Below are 24495 nucleotides of genomic sequence, written 5' to 3' on the forward strand. Positions count from 1 at the left end.
GTATTGTCCCTTTTTTTTACTACCATTCAGCTGCCTGATGGGCTATTGATTTTTTAAAATCTCTTCATTCCTTCTTTTCTTCTCCTTTTACTATCAGATGTGAGGCTCTTATCTTCACAAGTTAAAGAATTAATCGAAATAGCTTATTAACTAGTCTCCTGGCCATTTTGCTCCTGGTTACCCTGAGTCACCTTCCTAAAATAAGGCTTTTATCATGCCTTGCCCAGCACCCGGTCTTCTAGTTATTTCCCTTTACTGTACAGTAAATATTGCCCCCTTTCTGAGTGCCTGCTGAACACCAGGTGCTCTACTAAATTCTTTATAATGTTTCTTTAATTTAATCCATGTAACACCCATGTAAGACCATCTTTATTACTGTAACTACTTATTAATATACAAGAATACAGAGGCTTTGGAAGATGCTTAAGGTTAAAAAATAAGTTTAAAGATAGAATTCAAATCCATGTCTGCTTGCTAAACTTTTCCTTTTTTTTTGCCACACAAGGCCTCCCTTGATTGATGATGACAAAGCCTGTGGAAATCATGAAATAATTTTGTGAATAAAGATCGATCGAGTTAACTTTGCCTTCTTCCTCCTCCTCCTCCTTCTTCTCCTCTTCCTCCTCCTTCATCTTCTCCTCCACCTCTTTTTCTTCTTTTCTGATATTTCAGTTCGTCAGAAAGTTCTGGAGAGAGGGAACCATGAGTTAGTATGGTCAGAAAAAGAAACATTTAAGTTAACTGTCCAGATGCCCCCAGCTCCAGATGAAGTCCATGATATTTCTGAAGAGGAAATTCCAACAAAGGTAAGTAAAGGAGTGAGTGAAAGGGAAGAAGGATATTCTTCCAAGGTGTGTGGGATTGGAAGCACAATGAGGAAAACCTAGTGGAATAAAAAGTATAAGTCAACTGTAGTGAGAAATGCAACTTACAGGTGTGGCGGAATAGATATGGAATAGTGAGGGAGGGATACTTCTTATTCCATTTTGGACACTTCAGAGAAGTCAAGATTTGGGGGTTATAATAAGGGTGGTGTGAGATGTAAAATGTTGGGTGTGTTTGTCCTGGGTGCTCTTAACCTGGAACTTACTATATTTATTTTTAAATTGTTCTGAGGGGACAGTGATCCATCTGCCTGTACTAAGTATTTTCTACACGGTATAGTAATAGTATCTATATCATGGGATTGTTGTGAGGATTAGATGAGACAACCCCTGTAAAACAAATCGCCTAGCACTTATTCATAGGAAACACTCAATAAATGTTAAATGGAGAAAAGATTTAGGTCTTACCCCCTTCCCTGGACACTTGGTGCCCATTGGAGTTTCTGTGATTTGTGACTCATTTTCACCAATGATTTTTGTGCTGAGTAAGTGGATGTGCTACTGCACATGGGGTGCATTCAAAAGCACCACTGCCAGAGCTTTTTATGATCATTTCTGTTGACTCTCCTATAGCTCTGGGCCAGCTTCCAGCGCCTTTTCTTTTTGCTTTTTGAAGATTTTATTTATTTTATTTTTAGAGAGAGGGCAAGGGAGAAAGAGGAGAGAAACATCAACGTATGGTTGTCTCTTGAGTGCCCCCTACTGGGGACCTGGCCCACAACCCAGGCATGCGCCCTGACCCGGAATCCAGTCGACATCCATTCAGTTCACAGCCTGGCACTCAATCCACTGAGCCACACCAGCCAGGGTCAGCACATTTTCTTAATGTAAAGAAACTATCAGTAGCCGTGGCCAGGTGGTACAGTTAGTTGGAGTGTCTGATTTTAGGGTTACAAAAGGGGTCAAGCTGTTATATTTATCTACCACGGTTTGATCCCTGATGGGGATGTGTACAAGAGATAGCCAATTGATGTTCTGTCTCTCCCTTCCTCTTTCCCTAAAATCAATAAACACATCCTCAGGTGAGGATTTAAAAAATAAATTATTAGTAATTTATTAATTCTACTTTATTGTTTGAATTTCAGGAATTCAAGACCAAAGAACATGCCAAAGAACCAGGTGAGGTCTCAGTTGAGATGGCCGGCCTTTGCAAGGCAGTTTCGCTTTTATTAAAAATGGCAGAGGTAGACATCATCCTTATCTTCTTTACCTCATAAGGCAGGGTTTTCTCAGCTTGGAGGTGCCTGGGGCTGCATCATCTTCATACTCTTAGCCAGCTGTACAGAGGGTGAACACTGGGGGAGCCTGTTAAGCTCTGAGGGTTCAGGTCAGAACGATGGGAGCAACTCTCTCTGTGGTGACTGGGAGACATGGGCAAAGGGTGACTGGAAGGTGGTGATCAGCTGACCTTCAGAGGCCACTCGTACCCATGCTGCCATTGAGAAGCAAGGGCATGGCGTATCAGTGGGTGCTGTATGTGGTTGAGTCGGTTTCTGAGCACTGGGTGTGGAAAGCACTGTCCTCTGAGCCACAACAGGAAGGTGCGGGTCCTCTGTGGATGAAATCTTCAGAGTGGGGTGCTCAGGATGTGGGTACAGCCCTGCAGACCATCAGTGGCTCTCCTCATCCCATCTGCTGTAAGAAAGAGCCTGAAACCTAGTAGCTATTTTGGACTCTGTTGCTTAACTAGTGTCTGGGCTTTAGCCTATATAGCACCTGGTATTTACTAAAGAAATGACTAGTTTCCCTGGCTAAGCATGCTGTATAAAGGGGAGGAAATGACGAAACGTGTTGAGTGGCTGATCAACATAGATAAAGTGATACACATATCCAGACCTTAGGGAAAAGAAATTGCAAAAAATGTATAAATATTTTTCTCTAAAGTTGAAATTGTCTTGAGAACATGTTTAGATTTTTAAATGGCACTAGGATAACAGCTGTCTTTACTTGGTAAAATGACTGGATAGGAATTTATAGGTTGTCTTTACCTAACATGGATATACTATTAAACTGTGGAATCTAGTATGCATGGTTTTCTTATGAAAATCATGATTCTTTGATATAGGATTTTAAAAAGCTTCTTACCTGAGGCTATGTTTATGGCTTTTAGAGAGAGAAGAAGGGAGGGATGGAGAGAGAAAGAAACATTGATGTGAGAGAAACATTGATTGGTCACCTCCTGGACCCATCCCAGCTGGGGATGGAACTTGCAGCCCCAGTATGTGCCCTGACAGGGAATCAGGCCTGCAGTCTTTTGGTATATGGGACAATGCTACAACCAACTGAGCCATGGGCCAGGGCTGAGCTGAGATTTTTTTTTTGGTATTTTTAGAGTAATTCCTGCATTCCATTTTTCAGATATCAGACTGGCTCACCCAACTCCCATTGTTCATTGTGACCCCCTAAATCCTTATCTGTTTCTTGGAAGGTATATGCTGTACCCTCAAGTTCGATTTTAGACCAGGAAGTGATTTTATATTTGTATTTTTGTATCTGTGCCCTTTCCCACATTGAGAGTTTAATCAAGTGTGGGTTTCTTATGGCTTCATAGATTTTACCCCAACTCTGTCTTTACTGATTTATTAGCACTGCTTCAGGTTCGCTTAAGATTCCAGGTGTCTGTGTTCTCAGGGGGAGTCATCCAGCCCCACTGCACCAATGGACTTTTCACTGTCCTGGAAATTTTAAACCCATTTATTAACCTGTTTTACTTGACCCAGCCTCTAACCAGCCAAAACATTGGGTAGCTTCAACAAGATACTTAGGTTGGCCCCTTTAAGAGATGCCAGTGGAGGTCATTGTTGAATGGTTGGTCTACACTGAGCCCTGACAATCACTCTAAGGCTAGAACTCTTGAAGTTCATTGGAATGGTGTAGACAATTTTCAGAACTGAGCAAAATGAGGATGGAGGGTGGTTACCTAATAGGTCCCATATCTCAGGGATGAGGAAAGCAGAGGACACTGCATCGTGGATGCACTAAGCATGCCTGAAACCCCGAGCTTCAAGTTAAAGATCCACAGGCAGTTGACAGATCAGGGAAAAGTCAGTCAAGGCACACACCGACATGGCGGGATGTGAGCACTAAGCCAGTGTCCTGTTCCAGGCTAAGCTGAGTTGGGCTGGGCCTGAAAGGTAGAAACCAGCAAGTGGAAGAACTGAGAGGAGAGTAACAGGCAAGAGTAGAGAAATATGGCTACTTGCAGTCAGCAAATTCTGGTTTTTCTAAGTCTGTGTTTCCAGCCTGGACCCTCTTCTGAGTTCTAGACCTTGTGTCTAGAAAATGTGTCAGAGCCAACATGCCTGAAGCTGCCTGTGCCATCTTCCTCCAAATCAGTGCCCTCCTCTGTCTTTTTTATTTTGTTTGAACTGACTAAAACTTTGAGTCTTTTCTTTCAGCTTTCACATATGTTGATCACAGAGACTTACCAATCTTTTTAAAGTTTTCCTCATCCATTCCTCCCTCACCCCAGGCTACTGTTATCATTTCACAGATCCAGCATGGCAGGTGTACCCTGCTTGGTCTCTCTGTATCTGATGTCCTCTCCTTAAACCTGACCAGCCCTTTGTATGGCTGGATATCTGGTCATCCTTTTCACAGAAACCTTCCCTGACTCACCCTTACCACCAACTGCAAGGTAAAGTCCAGACCATGTTCTGGATGAAGCTGACTTTTCTGATCTCATTTCTTACATCTCTGTACACAAGAGCTCCTTGAGGATTATAAGATAGAATTATCAGTCAGATCACCATTTCCTAAGTAGGAAATTTGGCTCAGTCATGACACTCTGACTGTACTCCTGTTGTTTACAATCCTCTCTACCCTGCTTTTCTCTACCTAAATTCTATTGACCCTTCAAGATCTACTCAGCTTTCTCCTCTTCTCTAAAGCCTTTTCAAGCCAGCCCAATCCCCTTTTCTCTCTTTCTTGGATCCTGGCTTGATTGTTGGTACTCTTTATTTGGAAGTTAACCAAGCTTTTCATGTGATGAAGCTTCTAATAGTCATGGGATGATAAAACTATATTGCTGGAAAGGCTCCTACCATTCACTTAGTCCAATACTCTCATTGTATAATTAAGAGATGTGCCCCAAGTCAGATGGCTAAAAGGGGCAGGGTCCGGTTGAACTCTCTGCCCTCATTCCCAGACCACTACTCATTCTGGTTTGTCATACCTGCCTCATTGAATGCTAGTTTATGTTGTTATTGAATCCTTATGCTATTTTATTTGGCATGAATGAGTGTGTGTGTATGTGTGTGTGTGTGTGTGGTGCCTCATTCAGCACACAGCAGGAATGCTTGTCGGCGTGATCTAACTGCTGTAACAAACAACCACCCAGATCACCGTAGTTGGCAGCTAGTGTGGTGGGTGGAGTCTAGATTGCTTCACACAGTCATGTGGGAATCCAGGTTCCTTTCTGTATTTCAATACCATTATCCTTGATACGTGGCCTCTAAGGTCACTGCAAGGGAGAAGGGAGATCCATATGAAAGAGACTCGTGTTGTCCATCCTTGGAAGTGGAATTCACCACTTCCACCTGTACTCCATTAGCCATGTGAACTCTACCATGGGAATTTAGCTGCAGGAAGTCTGGGCAGTGTTTCCCAGAAAGGAAACAAAATGGATTTGATGAGTGCATGGCATTTTACTCTTCCACAATAAACATTTTTCAGTGTTAGGGTTTTTTTTTTAATGCCTCCATTAGAAAATCTGTAAGTCCATATCCAATATTTTTTATATGCACCTACCTTCACATACCCTGTGCTTTTAACATAATAAGGGCTCCAGTTGAATAGTTGCTCAAAGAAGGCCTAAAGATCATATGGTACCCATTATGCTTCACTGCACTAGGCAAGCACAGAGTGAGACTGACTTTACACATTGTGTAACTCACTTATGGTCAACAATGGGGAGGAACAAGCTGGCTGGGGTGATTGCTATTCAGTAAGTTTGATATATATATATATATATATATGGGCCATTTTACTTCCTCTGTGTATTCCTTAGTCATTCAGTGCAAGTATCCCTTTTTCTCTTCAGAGATGGAAAGTTACTGCTTTTCAGAGCATAAAGTGTTAGATGATGCTCACATTTAGCATCATCAGATATTCTTGCTTTTTTCCAGTGGTCCAAGAACTAAATATCCAAATCAGCAAACACTTATTGAGCCTCAAATATATATACCATATGCTAGCAACATAAGGATGCATAAACATCGTCCTTGCTTTTTTTAAATCCTCACCCAAAGATATTTTTAGAGAGAGAGAGAGAGGGGTGAGAGAAACATAGATCTGTTCTCTCCTGTACGTGCCCTGACTGGGAATTGAACCTGCATCCTTTTGGTGTATGGGATATGCTCCAACCAACTAAGCCACCTGACCAGGAGTGTTCCTTGCTTTTGAGAAACTGAATTCAATAATTTATAATAAGTGTACTGTGTATATATCGACAGAAATAGGTATAATAAATTTGAACATCATCATCATTGTCATAATTCATTTAAGCAAAAAGCCCCTAAATCTCTTTTTATTTGAGTTACCTAAGAGGTTGGGAAGGAAAGATTATATTGTCTTATGATAATTTACTTTGCTAAGACCATGGTAGATAAACACAACATCTTGACCTCTTTTGTATTTCTAAAATCAGATATGTCAGAAGATACAAAAATGGAAGCTATCCCAAAAGAATGTGAAAATATTCCTTTTTTGGTTGCATTTGAAAATCTCAAAGAACATGTGACTGATGTCATGTTGATCTTGTTGGTGGAGAACATAAGTGGCCTGTCCAGTGATGATTTTCAAGTGGAAGTCATCAGAGATTTTAATGTTGCCGTGGTTACCTTCCAAAAATCTATAGGTAAGATTAAGTGACACTCATTTTCAGTCTTCTCTGCACCACACTTTTGGGGTTGGGGACACTTAGCTCATGGAATGTCTCTGGAAGTTGGATGCTTTTTAGTAGCTAGTAAGAGGACTCTAGGTTAATATAGATCCTTTTTTGTTTGAAAGAGAAACAGTTTTGCTTTGAATCCAAATTCTGGTGTGTTTAATAAATTAAACTTTATTGTATGAGTTGTGTGTGTGTGAGAGAGAGACAGACAGACAGACAGACAGAGACAGAGGCAGAGATGGAGACAGAGAGAGACGGAGGCAGAACCAGTGCACCCAAAATGAAATCTGAAGTCCAAGGTTAGTAAAGTGATTCCATGCATGAGTCTTCACTTTCACATGTGTACCTCACTGTGAGAAGTAAATATTGATCTGTGTTACCAAACTGGACTTGAAGGTACTAACAATAATAATAGCAAACATGTACATGGCGTCACTAGAAGGCAGGTCCTACGCTAAAGCCTTTACATGTATTAATCAGTCTGTTCCTTTCAACAACCTTTTGAGATTATTATCATCATTCCTCATTTCACACTTGAGGAGACAGAGGTGCAGAGATGCTAATAAATGGATAAACTGGATTCAGACCCAGGCAGCATTACCTCTCTTCAGCCTGTGGTGTTACCCCCTTTACCATGTGTCTTCTTCGTACTTTCACTGTCGCCCACATATGCAGTGAGAGTAAGTGCGTGTGTTGCAGAAAATGAGTGGGCTTTGAGGTCTGGGGGAGGAATCTGTGGTTTGGAAGAGCCATCTCCAGAAAAACAAGGAAATTTTCCAATTCCAAGCCTCACTATTTCGCAGCCATGGTGGTGGATTGGTTAATTAAGAGCACAGATCATAAAGTCAGAATTCTGGCCTCCCCATTGAACTAATTACCCGAGGTTGGCTGAGTTACTATCCTATGTGTGCTTTACTTTCCTCACCCATAATATGAGGGTAATAATTTCTACCCAATATAGTTTCTGTGAAGAGTAAATGAAATAAGCACCTGAGACATAGTAAAGAATCAATACAGGGAGCTATTCTTATTTCAAATTTATGATTTATTTCTTATAAAGGTGAAACTAAATGGGCTTGCTTTTATTCACAGATCAAAATTTTGAATGCCTACTATGTGTGCTTGTCTAGGTGCTGTGGGTATAGAGGTCAATAATTCTTAGTCCCTGCTCTTGAGGAACTCATAAGGGGCAGGGAGGAAACCCATGTATAACGAGTAATGAAGATGCAAGAGGAGAAGCTGCCTCCCTGGGCTGTGAACAGCAGGCTGTGGGGAATGGGAGGAAAGGGCACCCAAACAAGGGGGCTTGGCTTTGCCCTGCCTACTCCATTCTGTGAAGTTTAGGCTCCAGCTGTACCAGTCTGTTGGGTCCCAAATATACTGTGTTGCTTCATGCCACTGCTGTGCCCTCTGCCTGAAATGTCTCATCATCATGGGCCCATCATCGATATTGATTTATCTGAAAGAGATAACTGAGCTCAGTCTCAGTGGAGGAATAGGACCAAGATAAAAAATTGGAGAGCATTTTAGGCATGGGAAATTATATATACGAAGGCAAAAGAGCATGGCTTTTCAAAATAATGACTAGTTTCTGTGGTAATATGGAAAATAAAATGAATGGCAGGGAATAACCAAAGGTGAAATTTGGAAATTAGTTTGGAGTCAAATAGCAAAGGGCCGTAAGCCTAGCTACAGAGTGTGTGGACTCATGCCTTCAGGGGATGGGGAGCCATTGAAGGACTTGAGAAAGGAGTGAAATGGGATTTGTATGGTAGAGAGAGTGCTCAGGTGGCCATGTCAGGGAGGGTGGAGAGGGCTGTGAACGGAGGTGGGGACACAGCCCAGTGGCAGTAATTCTGGTAAGATGAATGTCGTTCAGAGAATGGGAATTTTAGGCATGTGATTCTTATTTAGGAGTTAAAATCTTGCATCTAAAAATTGAGTACTTAGCTCTTCCCTTTATCTCAAATAATATTCGGACAGTTTTTTTCTATGTGATATAAAGATGTAATCATAATTTTCTGATTGATTGATTTTGGTTTGAAGATCCTGTGACATTTGTTCACAATTGTGCCATGAACCGTTCCGTGAAACATCTTCAACTTTCTCCAAGACTTCTGGAAGTGACAAGAAAGATCAGGGTCGAAAACCTGCCGCCTGGTGTTGACAGCTATAATTTGAAATGTTTATTTGAAGATCCTCAAAATGGAGGGGGAAGAGTTGTCAGTGTTGAATATTTTCCTGAAGAGAGTTCAGCACTGATTGAATTTCTTGACAGAAAAGGTAATTTCTATTAGCCTGATTTTGTAAACCTCACCAAGCGTAATTTAAACTGTATTAGCATATCTTAACAGTTATTAGTTGAATTCTGATGTATTTTATTAATATTTCTTATTCATATATTTAATTGGTACTCCAATTAGGAATCTTGTTCATCTGGCATATGATGCTTAATGTGTCCAGTGATTCAAACTTTAGAGAAGTAATCTCAGATTTTCGAAGGATATAAAGAGATTCTCTCATGAGTTTCTACCAGTGATAAACTGAAAAATATATAATTCTTAAAAAATGTGAAAAAAATATATATATAATTCTTAACATCCTGGAAATACTGTATTAAAGAAGAAATGTGTTTTGGCTGTACACTTGGTAGAAATTCTTAAGTTAATTTTGACAAGGTTAGGTAAAGAAATAGTCCGAAACACATACAGTTCCTAGACAGTGGCACTACTTCCCCCTTCACCTTGTCATTGTCGTCATTCAGAAATTAATAGGGCCGATTTCACACGATCGGCGGATGCCTGCTGGATTGCTCTGTGCTGTGACGCTGTGAAGACCGTGTCCAGTTGAACCTTAGAGAAACACTTCTGGGTGTTTTGTAGACATAGATTGCCAGCTCTCTGAGGCATGTGCAAAGTCAGCTTGGAGAGTCTGTTGATGTTTAGAGGTCAAGGCTGAGGAGTAGGAATTAGGGGACCAGACTTGTTAGGGAAAGAAGGAACCTTGTATTTGGTGTTAACCGGGAGAGCATGAGACAGGATCACGTGATGTGCCACCAACTTGAGAAATGTTGTTTCGTGGGGTACTTGGAGGAACCCTTCTTCAGCTTTTTTAAATTGGAGAAAATGGGGTGAGGGTATGGTTTACATTAAAATGGGCTTAGGGGCCTAGTGTTCCTTGGGCAAAGGAACAAAAGAGGACTTTCTGTTGCGTGTTCTTTAAATCTTCCTCAGCCTGTGCTTGGTTGGCCTCAGGTAGAGAATTACATAAATCTGTCTACCCTGGAAGTTAGCTTCCAGCTAATGGTGGGAAGTGGACAACTTTGGGGCTTTCAAACATCTGGAGAGCATGGGGCAGTTGTGTATGTCCCCAGGATGTCTAGTTACTTGTGTACCACTAAAAATATGAACTATTGATTAAGATTTATTTCATACCAGAGCTACACCTCTGCATAGTAAAAGTCTCTCAAAGGTTCCATTTCATCTGACTTTTTTGCATCATCTGCTGTGTTGGCCAGACCTCCTCCTCGAACCTCACTCATTCCCTGTACTCCAGGGTCTGAGATACACTGACTTTCCCTTTCTCTCTCTGGACATTTGCGTAGCTCTGCAGGGTGCTACAAAGCACATTTATAGACATTGCTGTCTAGGCATTGCTATTACTGTAATCCCTATTTTATAGATAGAGAGCAGGATGACAGCTGAGGGGGTGGGGAAGTCAGGGGATGGACGGATTGATCAAAAAGGAAAAAGGACTCATGGACATGGACACAGTGTGGTGATTTTGGGGTGGAAGGAAGAGACAAAAACAAATGAAGAAACTTAGGGACGGAAAGATCAAATAACTTGACAAAGGTTACACAGCTTGTGTAACTAAGTACTATTCCAGTAAAGTGGGTTGTAGCTGGGTCAGGGGAGGTGAGTCAGTTTCTGGGCCGAGCAATTTGATAACTTTGAGGATGACCTTGGTTTGGACCCCCAGGAGAAGGGCAAGAGCATGGGCTTTGGGGTCAGGCAGATTCTGGCTTGAATCTTAGCTCCGATATTTACAGCACATGACCCTATTCAAGTTATTTAATCTTTACTAATCTGAGTTTTATCATTGGTAAATAGTGATAATGATGATAATAGTGTCCCTATCTCAAAGGGTTGTGAAGATTAAATTAAGTAAACATGTATAAAGTGCTTAGACTAGTGTCTGACATGTGGTAAGCTATGATCATTATTATTATGCTCCTCCCCTGAGAAGTCATCTGTGAAGCCTGAAATTGGGAGAACTCAAGAAACGGTAAATAGCATGATTCTTAGACGAGCTGGGCTTGGAGCATCAAAATATTCTTTACACTAAGGCAAACACTATCCCCATGCTTGTGACCAAAGTCATATCTGTTTCTTAACCAGGTGGTGATAGTGTTGTCAGAAAAGCAGAACGCAGAATTCATGTAACAGAATTTCAACATGGAGTGATCTTGGCTGGAAAGTAATTATTCAGTTAAGCAAGGGATACCTATGTAGTGTTAATACACATTCACTGACATTTGAGCCCTCTGAGAGTAGAGCTGCTTTTTAATACCATGCCGGATCAGAGTTCTACAGGCATTAGGATTTTCCCCTCCCTGGAATAGGAAAGGTTTTGTTCATTTGTTTGTTTGTCTTCATTTGAAACATATTACTCTGGGATTACTTCATTTTATTTCTTTCCTTTTTAGTGTTAGACACTATCCTGACCAGGAAACTTGATCTCAATAACATGCCACTGTCTGTGTTCCCATACTATGAGTCTCTGGGTACAGCTTTGTACGGCAAGGAGAAGCCCCTGATCAAGCTTCCAGCACCATTTAGAGAATCTTTGGATCTTTCTTTATGGAAGTTCTTATACAAAAAGAATCACCTGGTTGAGGCGATAAATGAAGAAGTGGGCCGTTTTCACTGTGAGCTAACATGGTCCCAGCTCAGTGGTGAAGTTACCATCAGACCCGCGGCCACCTTAGTCAACCAAGGAAGACAAACCATCAAGAACTGGAAGAAAGATGCTTCCTCAGCATTCTCTGGCATCAGGTCTAGGTATAAAGTCACCAAATTTAAAGCCGACCCAGTAGTGTGGGACACCATAAAAAACGATTTAGAAGATGAAAGCATTTTGATAGAGTTTGATACGCTTATGGGGATTGTAACTTTGGCAGGGAAATCAGAAGATGTGCAAAACAGAGAGCCACAAATCAAGGAATTAATAGAAAACACCAGTCAAAGAATTAAAAGAGAAGAGCAAAGTGTGAAGGAAAAAGTGGCCATCTCTCCAGGAAAGTATTCTCTTTTGCTCTATAGCAGCGATCAGGAGCGCCTCCGCACGGAGTACCCGGAGATGGAGATTTTTTACGATGAAGCCACTCAACACATGTGCTTTAAAGGCCTCGGTGTAGATGTGTATAAAGTAAAGTGTGAAGTCCAGGAAAAGGTGTACACCATGGCTCAGAAATGCATTCAGCTTCCGCCTGAAGTTTTCCAGTTTTTGCAACAGGTCGACTGTGCAGAATTCTCCAAGTCTTTTTTTATAGCACAGAAAATTCTTGCAGTTTGTGAGCTAGAGGGTACAACTGTTCTCTTAATCAGCTATTCTGCCGAAGCCCTATTAGAAGCTGAAAAGCATATGGTCAGTGCCTTAAGTTATAAGTGCATAGACATTGAGGACAGGGAAGTTCTTAATAGCAAGAAATGGAAAACGATCACTGGCAATTTGCTTAAGAAACATAATTCCTCTTCAAAGACTGTAATACTCAGTGAGTTAACTTCAAAAACCCCACCCGAGGTCATTCTTGCAGGCTGTGTGAAAGAAGTACATGAGACCTATGTCCTCCTTTTGGACTTTGTGGGAAAAAACATGAAAATAGAGAGACTGATTGAAGTAAAGCCTCCCTTAGTTATTGATTATTTAAAGGCAGAGAAGAAGCTATTCTTACAAAAGATGAAGCTAAGGAAGTTAAATGTTCAGGTGAATTTCAATCCTGGGAACAAACCAAAGGGCATTTTACTAACCGGCTCGAAGGCTGAAGTCATGGAGGGAATGAACATCCTCAATCAAGCCAGGGATTCAGTCTGTGTTAAAAGGGTCTGTATTGATAAGCCGGGAGCCAAGCAGTTATTCCTGGAGAAGGCACGGTATTATAAACGTGAGGTATGGTCACATGGCTGCTTTGTGGAACTGCTGCAGAATGAAGAAAAGGAGGGAGGTGGTGCTGTTGGGCAGAAGTGCTTCTTTCAGACAGTGTTGGTCCCCGGAGTCTCTCTGGTCGTGCAGCAAGGTGACCTGACCCGGTTTCCCGTTGAAGTGGTGGTGAATGCGGCAAATGAGAACCTCAAGCACATCGGGGGCCTTGCCGCTGCCCTTTCCAAAGAAGCTGGCCCTGAGCTCCAAGCAGACTGTGACCAGATAGTGAAGGAAAAAGGCACAATCCCAGTTGGCCATGCCGTTGTTTCGAGAGCAGGAAAGCTCCCTTATCGCCAGGTCATCCATGCAATAGGACCCAGGTGGAAGAGGGAGGACGCCCAGGGCTGTGTGCTCCAGTTAAAGAAAGCCGTGAGACAAAGCCTCCAGTTGGCTGAAAAACTCCAGTACCGCTCGATAGCCATCCCTGCTATTAGTTCTGGAGTCTTTGGCTTTCCCATACCTCAGTGTGTGGAAGCCATCGTTTTGGCAGTGAAGGAAACCTTCCAGTATAACTGGGATGGATGCACCTTGAAGGAGATTTACCTTGTGGATACATCTGAGAAGACCGTTGAGGCCTTTGCTGAAACTGTGAAAACTGTATTTAAAAACACCGCTCCTGATACTTCTTCCCAGCCCAGTGTACCAGCTGCAATCCGGCCCAGCTTGAGGAAAGATGGTGAAAACAGCAAAGTGCTGTTGTGCCCTGGTGGCCTGAGGGTCCTGTTGGTGAAAGACGAAGTGCAGAATGCTACGGTGAGTGTCTGTCTTTATAGCGTGCCCACCCAGAGGTGCTGCAACTCCAGGGAGTCTGTTGCCAAAGGAAGATTGGGATCAAGGGGGGAATTAAAGGAGAGAATCCCGTGTCCTCCATCCTGTCTTGGAAAAAGGTTTCCTTAGAAAATCGGGCTACTTCATCTCAGCATTTACTGACGGAGATTGGCCAGTTATATATGGGAACTGGCAATGTATTCAGATCCCTAGGCTTTTAGTAAATGTGAAAATCCACGATAATAATTTACAGTTACAAGGCTCTGTAGTTTTTCAGTGCCTTCACACCTGTCACATTTTGGTAAATCTAAGGTTGATTTCCTAACAAATTTACTGATATCAGATACAGAAAAATTAGAGTGCAGAGTGGGGACAGAAGAAAGGAATCTTGTCGATGGAGCTGAACCAGGTTGAGCAGGGAGCCCTGAGTCTGCAGGGCTCCAACACCAGTAAGAGAACGTGGGAAGGAAAGCAGAGGCTGGACCTGGGAAGGGCCTGGGTATTACATGGGGACAGTTCTCGTAGGTCTGCCAGTGGGTGATGTGTTTTTAAAAAGTGTATTTAACAGCCTTTTCGACACAGGCTCTGCTGAGTAGGAGCGGCAGCTCTGGAGGGTTCCCGGCAGGCCCGGGGAGGGGTTCCCAGGGAAGGCCATGGACCTGTCTTCTTCAGAGAAATATCTATTCAGACCCTTTGCCCACTTTTAAATTAGGTTATCTTTTCATTACTGAATTTTAAGAGTTCTTTATATATTTTGGATACAGGTCCCTTACCTGATATATGATTTGCTAATATTTTTCCCATTTGTGGGTCATTCTCCTTAAGCTTAAATAATAATTACAAGAATAATAGCTGCCCTGGCTGGTGAGGCTCAGTCTCGTACATCGAGAAGTTTTGGGTTCAATTTCCAGGTCAGGGTACATACCTAGGCTGCAGATTTCATCCCCAGTCAGGAGGTGCATGGGAAGCAACCAATCAATGTTTCTCTCTCACATCGATGATTCTCCCCTCCCCTCCCCTCCCCTCCCCTCCCCTCCCCTCCCCTCCCCTCCCCTCCCCTCCTTCCTCCCCCCCCCCCCCCCCCCCCCCTCCTTTTCTCTCTGGTTCTCTCTTTTCTTCGTCCTTTCTCTAAAAGCAATGAAAAAATGTCCCCAAGTGAGGATACAAAAATAATAGCTAAGGACATTGATTATTTAATATGTGTCAGGCACTATGCTACGTGCTTGGCTTGTATTTTCTCATTCGGGGCCATGAGGTGGATTCCAGGATAATTACTCTTCTCAAACAGATGAAGGAATGAGACTTAGAGGGGTTAAGTAATTTGCCAAAGTCCCACAGCTAACAAATGGTGGAGCCAGGGTTGGAGTTTGTGCAGGCTCTTAACCATTGCACTTTTTCAAAAATATTAAAAATAATTTTGTTTCTCATTTGAGAAACCAAACAAATAAGAAACTCTTTTGACCAAGAGTCAGTAATTGGAATGAGTTCAGTTCCTTGTCCATCTTGAACATCAAATAAATAGTAAGACATTCCTTCCATTTCTTTTACTCCTGTAGATGTTTGGCTTTTGATGCCACAGTACCTGCTGCGTGTTGCTCCTTGTTGACGTGTGCAGGGCAGCTTTGAAAATGACTTCGTCACATTCCTTCTTCCCTCTTCTCTTGGTACCTTAATCTACCTCATTAGCCTGCTCACATTAACTGTCCTGCTGAAAAGCTTGCCTGGCTCTTCACTGTCGGGAAGTCCACTTGGCCTAGCACTTCAGGTCCTCTGCAGACTATCCCCAGTGTATCATTTCTAGCCTTGCTTGCATCATTTTGCTCTAGAAGCTCTCTATCAGGTCACACTAATTTGCTCACAGCTCACAACCTACCATGAATGTGTTCCCTCTTCTGAATGACTTCCCTGTCTCTCTCTGCCTGCTGCAACTATTCCCAGTTCTAGGACCCCGCATCACTCATGGTGTCTTCACTGCCCACTGAGGGCACTTCCTCTGGGCTCCTTCATTGATCCCATACCATGATATATTGCTTTTTGACTGCTCTCTTTTCTCCTGAAGTGTAATTTAAGTAAGTGTCTAATAATACTTTGTCTTGTGTGGCATTTCAGTCTCTGAAAACTTAATCTCTGACAACTTCATATTAGTTGTCTCCCATTATGCTAAGCCCAGTGGCTCAAATATAGTAATCTTTTGATCAATGCTTTTTGTTGGAATTTGAAACAAATTGTTGATTTTGTGTTTAAGACCGATGTTGTCGTCAACTCCATTCCTGGCAATCTTGAGCTTAACAGAGGACCCCTTTCTCTGGCCCTCTTGAAGAAAGCTGGGCCAGATCTCCAGAAGGAATTGTACGCAGCTGAACAGAAGCTGCCTGTTGACGTGGGCACGATTCTCCAAACCAGCGGTTGCAATCTGCATTGCCACCAAGTGCTTCATGTGGTGGCTCCAGACTGGCAAAATGACAACACATCTTCACGCAAGGTGGGGCCTGGTTTTAAATTCTGCAGGAATTGTGTACCCCTTTGGACTCCTTCCAGTATAATGTAGATTGGACCCTGTCTATTTCTCTTCTGTAATAACTTCATGTTCTTGGCAGATTCCATGATTATGGCCCTTTTTTGGAGCTGTAGTTGATTTCTCATGAAGGCTAGTTAATAATAAAAATTGATTATAGTACTCAATCATTATTGGGGCTAGGGGAGGGTTATTGAACATAACACATCTTTTTTAAAATTTATTTATTTATCTTTAGAGGGGAAGGGAAGGAGAAAGGGAGAGAAACATCAATGTATGGTTGCCCTTTGCGCATCCCCTGCTGGGAACTGGCCTGCAACCCAGGCATGTGCCCTGACTGGGAATTGAACCACGATACTCTGGTTCGCAGGCCCGAGCTCAATCCACTGAGCTACACCAGCCAGGGCCTGAACATAACACATCTTTAGTGAGGAAGGCAAGGTGAGGCCATGAGGAATGGAAGAGCACACGGGTTTAGAACGATGGAGGCTTTGCTTCTTTCGCTCTGTGTGAGTTGGACTCTTTTGGGAGGGTTTCTCACGTTCTCTTTTCCTTTTCCTGGATTCTTTTTCTCGCTTCTGACTGCCCTTAGCCTGCCTTTGTCGAAAGCAAAAAGAAGTGGACAGAGTTCACAAGGTTGCTAAATTCTTTTTTTTGGGGGGGGGGTCATAGCTCCCATTTCCGGGCAAAATATTTAAGGATATGCTTTGTATTTTTCAGATAATGGAAGACATAATCAGAAAATGTTTGGAAACCACTGAGAACTTGTCCTTAAAATCAATTGCATTCCCAGCCATAGGAACAGGCAATTTGGGGTTTCCCAAAACCGTTTTTGCTGAATTAATCATTTCAGAAGTGTTCAAATTTAGTAGCAACAACCAACCAACAGCTTTACAAAAAGTCTGCTTTCTGCTGCACCCGAATGATCATGAGAATATTCAGGTACGGCCTCACTCATTTCTGAATATTTTGGCATTTTGAGCCCTAATGGTATCCAGTGTCTTCTTGGTATATTAGCTTGTTTCTTTCATGTTGTTTCTCAAATAGGAAAGTAAAAAGAGCACTGTAGACTGGTTTTACCGTGGCAAATTTCAAGCAAATTTATGGATATAAGAAAAATTTTAACTTCTTATTAAGGAAAATTTCAAACATACACAACAGTAGACATAATATTATATAGTATAATAAAACCCCCCTCTTCCCATCACTCATCTTCACAGTTATCACCTTATGGCTAATATGTTTTGTCTCTATCTTCATTTATTCTACTTTTCTCCCTAACATTTTGAAGCAAATCCCAGATGTACACTGTACCCATAAACAATTCAGTGTTTACTTTAAAAAGTAGCATGACCACAATACTGTTTCACACAGAAAAGAAATTGACAGTCATGCTTTTATTTCATTGATTATCCAGTCAGTGTTCAAAACGCCAACTATCTCATAAATGTTTTATTTTTACAGCTTGTTTGTTTGAATCAGAATCTAAATGAGGCTTACATATTGCAGTGGAGTTGACATATTCTTAAGTCTTTTTTAATTGGTAGGATTCCCTTCCATATAAACACAGGAATTTTTATGCATAATATAAAAGCACAGTTGTGGTCTTACAATAGGAGATTGTCAGGATGAAATACACCTGAAGGGTGTAGTTAGAATGAACTCAGCACATCCCCATGGGAACAGAAGTGGGACCAGAAGTGCTAGAACTGTCTTCAGTCATTGAGTCCATTGACCAGCTCCCATCTGCTGAACATCAGCCATGGGTGAGCCGTCAGACTCTATTATGCGAGAACAAGAGGTATTTGATGAGGCCATTGCCCCTTCCCTCCAGGTCCTTAGAGTCCAGTAAAGTAAATGACATTAAATGTTTGAAAAGTTCCATGGCAGTGCAGGAATTAAACAAGTAGATTAAGGCCAGCAACCCAGGAGATGTCCATGGATCTTTGGACTATCTGAATTTTTAGGTCATACTTAATTTTTTTCTAGATCTAAATACTACCTTTAAGTTATTTGGGAGCAAAGAAATCTTAAATTCTAATCAGACAGCCAAACCACCTAAGGAAAATATGTGATCCATTTAGTTGCTCTACACAACTACAGTAATTTCTAGTCAATAAGTGCTTTTTGAAGCACTTTCCTCCGACTTGCCTTATACAAGGTGATGTGGAACATGGAATGGGTATGTAACACTCATGCTTCTCCTCTTGTAAATGTAATTACTTTGGCAGCTCAGGTTTATACATAAAATGAACTAAGTCAGAGACAAAGTCATGAGTGGTTTTGAATGGGTAACAGGGGAGTGAGTCCTGTGACATAGACCTGAAGCTTCAAATTTCACTATTTCTGTGTAACCCAAGACCCTATTTTCTTTCCCAAAGACTCAGGTTCCTCTGCAAGTATTCTGTAGAGGGACTAGTCTATATAGACACCTTGACCGTCATTGGAAATGACACTTTTTCTCTTAAGACTTTTAAAGACAGTTAAATTATAACTGTGGTTATAATTGCACACACACACACATAACTGACTGAGATGTGTACTGGTGCACACTGTAACAGAGGCTGCACAACAGAAGCCCATGGTCTGAACATGGCCTTGAAATGTGCTTTATTTGGACTGGTCTAAAAAGAATTTGAATCCTTTGCTAATATTTAAAACTCAAAACATTTCACATAAAACTGCAGATGTTCACTGTGACCTGGATGTAAATGTTCTGGCACACTGGACATGGACTTCTCAGTGGCTTTGTGGCAGGCGGGGCGGTCCTCCAGTTCGCCTTTGCACTTGCCCATTCCTCTCCTGGCCCCTGGAAGTCTGTGAGTCTGACTCCCTGGCTCCATAGTCTCTCCCAGTCCCTCTCCCTCCATTGTATCAACCTTTTAGCCAAGGTGTTACGTTTCTTTAACCAACAAAATTCTCCATTGCTCGTTTACAAAGAGGAAGAAAGTGATTATTTTGGTGTGTTACTGTCAGGCAAAGAAATGGAATTCACTGGACCTTTAACTCTGAAATACAGCCTCTTGCTGCAAAGTGCACTCCTCCCCTAGTTGTTCCTCTCCTGGCACTAGTAAGAAGTTAAAATCGAAGTGCCTGGGTCCTTGTGATTGTCTTTCCCTTAAAGCTGTATATTAATAACTGGCAAGTTATTTGCGCTCACTGATTATGAAAATAATACATGTTCATTGTAGAAGCTTTGGACGATATGAAATGCATAAATTCATTTAGTCATATTTCATTGTAGTCTTCTATACATGTGCATTTTGTAAAATGGTGTCATATAATGGAAGTTACTCTTTTGTTTACTAGTATAAAGTGAGTATTTCCCCATTCCATTAACTATTCTTTGAAAATGCACTTCTTAGTGTACTAAATATTTTAATACATGGATATACCAAAATTTATTTAAACATTTCCCTACTGGATTTTAAACTGTTTCATTTTTTTCTTGATTATAAAAGCATTGTAATGAACATTTTAATATTTATATCTTTGTTTTTATCTTTGATAATTTTGATGAGATACTATATTATTTCATGTAGAAATAATATATGTATTTTTATAGCTTTAAAAATCAATAATGATAAACAATATTTTGAGGATTGCTCTCTTGTAAATATTTGTGGATGCAGGATCAAAACTGTGATGAATCAGATTCATTCATTTATATAGGACTGCAGTAGTCAAAACTGTCTTTGTAATTCCAGGCATTTTCAGATGAATTTGACAGAAGGGCTAATAAAAATTTCGTCAGTGACACAATTCCCAAGGCTAAGAATACACAAGATTCAAGTAAAGATTCTTTTCATTTTTATTTTATTCTTTTTTTTGTTGTTCTTATTTGTTTGTTGTTTCCTTGGGGGTTCGATAAAGATTTTAAATTGAGAAATTATTTCTAGTTGTTAGATAACTAATAATAATTGAAAGATAGTGATGATTTTAATGGGAAAATCAATTTGTGATAATGATATTAAATTACATTCCATACACCTGAGCAGGCAAGACATGGCTGTGTTTGTGTGATCTGGAGCGGAAGAGCCAGCAGGCCAAGTTAGATAATCTGTACAATGGGTTGTTAAGTAGGGATGAGGCTACCGTTTTCTAGGGATGATGTGACACGTGTTTTTGGAAATGGAAGAGACAATGCCAACCAAATGCTTCTCTGTCAACTTTGCTGTTACATGTTTAACTTTGTCCTATTTTGAGTTTGCCGAGGCTTCTTGAGTCTCAATCTGTATGCTTTCCATTAAATGTGGGACTCTTTCAGTCATTTCTTCAAATATTTTTTCTGGACTGGTCTCTCTCTCCTCTCCTGGGCTCCAGTAACATGAATACCCCTCCCTGATGATGTGTTCTTTTTCCTCTTTTAATCTTTTTTACTCTCTGTTCTTCAGATTGGCTAATTTTTATTAACCTACCTCCAAGTTCACTGATTCATTTCTCTACTACACTATTGAGCCTATCCAGTGAATTTTTTTTATTTCAGATATTATATGTTTAAGTTCTAAAATGTCCATTTGATTCTTACTTTATATTTCTCTGCAGATACTCCTGTTTTCCCGTTAATTCAAAATCATTTCCATTCATTCAAATATGTTACCTTTGACCTCAGGGAGCATATTTATAGCAGACACTTTAAAGTCTTTGATAATTCCAACATCCGGATCATTTTGAGATTAGCACTTGTACTGAGTATCTTTATCCTTAAGAACTAATCACATTTTCTTGGTTCTTTATATGACAGGCAGTTTTGGATCATAGACTAATTATTTTAAATATTACGTTGTGAAACTTGGGTCTCGTTAAAATCCTCTGGAAAATGGTGGCTGTTGTTTTAGCAGGCAGGCCGTCGGTTAAGTTCATTCCCACAGTTGTGTCTCACTTTGTGGGTGGGCAGCAGCTGCAACGTCACTTGAGTTCTCAAAGCCCTTGCCTTGCTGCTTGGGACTGTTCCCACACGTGCAGCTCTGGGGTGGGCTCAGGATTTATTCCAGTTCATCACGGAAGAGAGGATCACCTTCCTCAGGGCTCCCCTCACACTCTCTGGCTTGCAGGGGCCCATTCTCCAGCCTCTCGCCAGAGAGACAGTGCTCTCGTGGAGTTTAAGATACCTGTTCTGTTGCCTCATAAACTTTGTATGGTCAGGGTTGCCCTTGGGTAAAGTGGAGAGAGAAAAGAGCAAAAAAATAACAGAGATTTTCCACACACCCATATATGCTTTTCAGGCCACAAGGACCTCTTTTTTCTGATTCTTCTGGGTAGAAACACAAAATGCCTCTCGGAGTTTCAGCTCCCAATGGTGCCACTATGTGTTCCGCAGTTGGGGTCGCCTTGGGGGTAGGGTCTGTATTACCAAGGAATTAATATGGAAAATGAAAAAGATGCCTGCCACACTCTTCAGCTCACAGGACTCCCTATTCTCAGTCCTCCAGCCACAAAGACGGGGATCCTCTGAGAGTTTTGCTCCCTGAGCTCATTGGGCAATTCCACAACTAGGACCATCCTTGGGTCAAAGGTGGAAGAGAAATGAGGAACCATTTCTTTTTTAAAATATATTTTATTGGTTATGCTATTACAGTTTTCCCATTTCCCCCCTTCATTCCCCTCCACCCTGCACACCCCCTCCATCCCACATTCCCCCCTTAGTTCATGTCCATGTGTCTTAAGTTCTTTAGCTTTTACATTTCCCATACTATTCTTGCCCTCCCCCTATCTATTTTCTACCTACCGTCTGTGCTACTTGTTCTCTGTACCTTCTCCCCCCTTCTCCTCCTCCCATTCCCCTGTTGCTAACCCTCCATGTAATCTCCATTTCTATGGTTTCATCCTGATCTAGCTGTCCTCTTAGTTTTCTTTTGTTTTAGGTGTGGTTGTTAATAACTGTGTTTGCTGTCCTTTCACTGTTCATATTTTTTATCTTCTTTTTCTTAGGTAAGTCCCTTTAACATTTCATATAATAAAGGCTTGGTGATGATGAACTTGAACTTGAGTTTATCTGAGAAGCACTTTATCTGCCCTTACTTTATCTGCCCTTACATTCTAAGTGAAAGATTTGCCTTTCATTTAGAATGGAAGGACAGATAAAGTGCTTCTCAGAGAAGATCAAGTTCAAGTTCATCATTACCAAGCCTTTATTATATGAAATGTTAAGGGACTTACCTAAGAAAAAGAAGATAAAAAAGATGAACAGTGAAAGGACAGCAAATCACAGTTACTAAGAACCACACCTAAAACAAAAACAAAGAGGACAGCTAGATCAGGAGCGGAAGCATAGAAATGAAGATTACATGGAGGGTTAGCAACAGGGGAGTGGGAGGAGGAGAAGGGGGAAGAAGGTACAGAGAATAAGTAGCATAGATGGTAGGTAGAAAATAGACGGGGGGAGAGCAAGAATAGTATGGGAAATATAGAATCTAAAGAACTTGAGACACATGGTCATAAACTAAAGGGGGGAATGGTGGGGGAGGGGTAGGTAGGGTGGAGGGGAATGAAGGGGGGAAATAGAACTGTAATGACATAATCAATAAAATATATTAAAATAAATAAATAAATAAATTTAAAAAATATAAAAAAGGGAACAGGTATTAAGGACCTATGGGTAAAGACAATGGGGTCGGGGAGAGGATCGAAAATGGAAGGTAGGGGGTGGGTAGAGGATTGGAGAGTAATGGGGGGGAAATGGAGACAACTGTAATTGAATGACAATAAAAATTTTTTTTAAATAAATAAATAAGCCCTGGCTAGTGTAGCTCAGTGGATTGAGCGCGGGCCTGTGAACCAGAGTATCGTGGTTCAGGGCACATGCCTGGGTTGCAGGCCAGTTCCCAGCAGGAGACGCATAAGAGGCAACCACACATTGACGTTTCTCTCCCACTCTTTCTCCTTCCCTTCCCCTCTCTCGAAAAATAAATAAAGAAAATATTTTAAAAAATAAATAAATGAAAGCTTTGCTAGATTGAGCAATCTTGGTTGTAGGTCTTTGGATTTCATGACTTGGAATACTTCTTTCCAGCCCCTTCTTGCCTGTAAGGTCTCTTTTGAGAAATCAGCTGACAGTCTGATGGGAACCCCTTTGTAGGTGACTGTCCCTTTATCTCTTGCTGCTTCTAGGATTCTCTCCTTCATTTGAATCTTGGGTAATGTAATTATGATGTGCCTTGGTTTGTTCCTTCTCGGGTCCTATTTCTTTGGGACTCTATGCTTCCTGGATTTCCTGGAAGTCTATTTCCTTTGTCAGAATGGGGAAGTTCTCCTTTATTATTTGTTCAAATAAGTTTTCCACTTGTTGCTCTTGCTCTTCCCCCTCTGGTACCCCTATAATTCGGATGTTGGAGCGTTTAAAGATGTCCTGGAGGTTCCTAAGCCTCTCCTCATTTTTTAAAATTCTTGTTTCTTCATTGTTTTCTGTTTGGTCATTTTTTTCTTTCTTCTGGTCCACTCCCTTGATTTGAGTCCCAGTTTTCTTTCCATCACTATTGGTTCCCTGTGCATTTTCCTTCATTTCACTTAGTGTAGCCTTCATTTTTTCATCTAATTTGCGACCAAAATCTACCAGTTCTGTGAGCATCCTGATCGCCAGTGTTTTGAACTGTGCATCTGATAGATTGGCTATCTCTTGGTCGCTTAGAAGTATTGGCTTGGGGGCTTTGAGCTGTTCTTCTGTTTGAGCCATAATGTTTTGGTCTGTTTGTGCCTGTTACATATGAGGCGCGGAGCCTTAGGTGTTCACCAGGGCAGGGCAAACCAGTTGCTGGGTTGTGACACCGTATGTGGGTGTGGGGTCAGAGAGGGAGCAATGGCGTTTGTTTCGTTCTTTCTTGGATTTAGGTCCCCTCTGCTGCTTCCCACAAGCAAATTGGGCCCTTCTGGTGCTGGTTCCCAGGTGTGTGGGCTTGTGTACATTCTAGGACCCTGTGGGTCTCTCCAACAAACTGTCTTGTGAAGCTGGGAGCCTCTCTCGGCACCTCAGCCCCCGAAAGTTTTTTCAATCAGTGCTTTTAGGCTTTATTTCCCGGCGCTGGGCCCCTGCGTGTCTCGGTCTGTCTCATTGTCCTTTTTTTCACCTGGTTTATCTCAGTGTGAATGTGTGACCATAATCAGCCAGCCGACTTGCGCCCTCACTGGGTCCACCCATTGCCACCCCACACCTGGGATCTGCCAACCGCCGCCTGCGCACCTGGGTCAGTTTGGCAGCCGCCACTTACCCTGCCGCAACTCCTCTCCGCTGGCGGCCA

The 24495-nt window shown here is 41.6% G+C and overlaps 1 protein-coding gene across 1 annotated transcript in view; it reads left to right on the forward strand.

Moving 5' to 3' along the window:
- PARP14 (poly(ADP-ribose) polymerase family member 14) overlaps window positions 1–24495 on the forward strand; it is a 43721-nt gene that overhangs the window by 3837 nt on the left and 15389 nt on the right. Inside the window, exons 2-9 of the mRNA XM_037132370.2 lie at window positions 673–806; window positions 1970–2003; window positions 6532–6741; window positions 8821–9057; window positions 11483–13731; window positions 15992–16228; window positions 16982–17203; window positions 19969–20053. Of these exons, the coding sequence (XP_036988265.2) occupies window positions 673–806; window positions 1970–2003; window positions 6532–6741; window positions 8821–9057; window positions 11483–13731; window positions 15992–16228; window positions 16982–17203; window positions 19969–20053 (3408 nt within the window). The remainder of the gene's footprint in view (window positions 1–672; window positions 807–1969; window positions 2004–6531; window positions 6742–8820; window positions 9058–11482; window positions 13732–15991; window positions 16229–16981; window positions 17204–19968; window positions 20054–24495) is intronic.

Source organism: Artibeus jamaicensis, unplaced genomic scaffold (genome assembly GCF_021234435.1).
Source record: "Artibeus jamaicensis isolate MK-2021 breed Jamaican fruit bat unplaced genomic scaffold, CSHL_Jam_final contig_3126, whole genome shotgun sequence".
Lineage (NCBI taxonomy): Eukaryota > Metazoa > Chordata > Mammalia > Chiroptera > Phyllostomidae > Artibeus > Artibeus jamaicensis.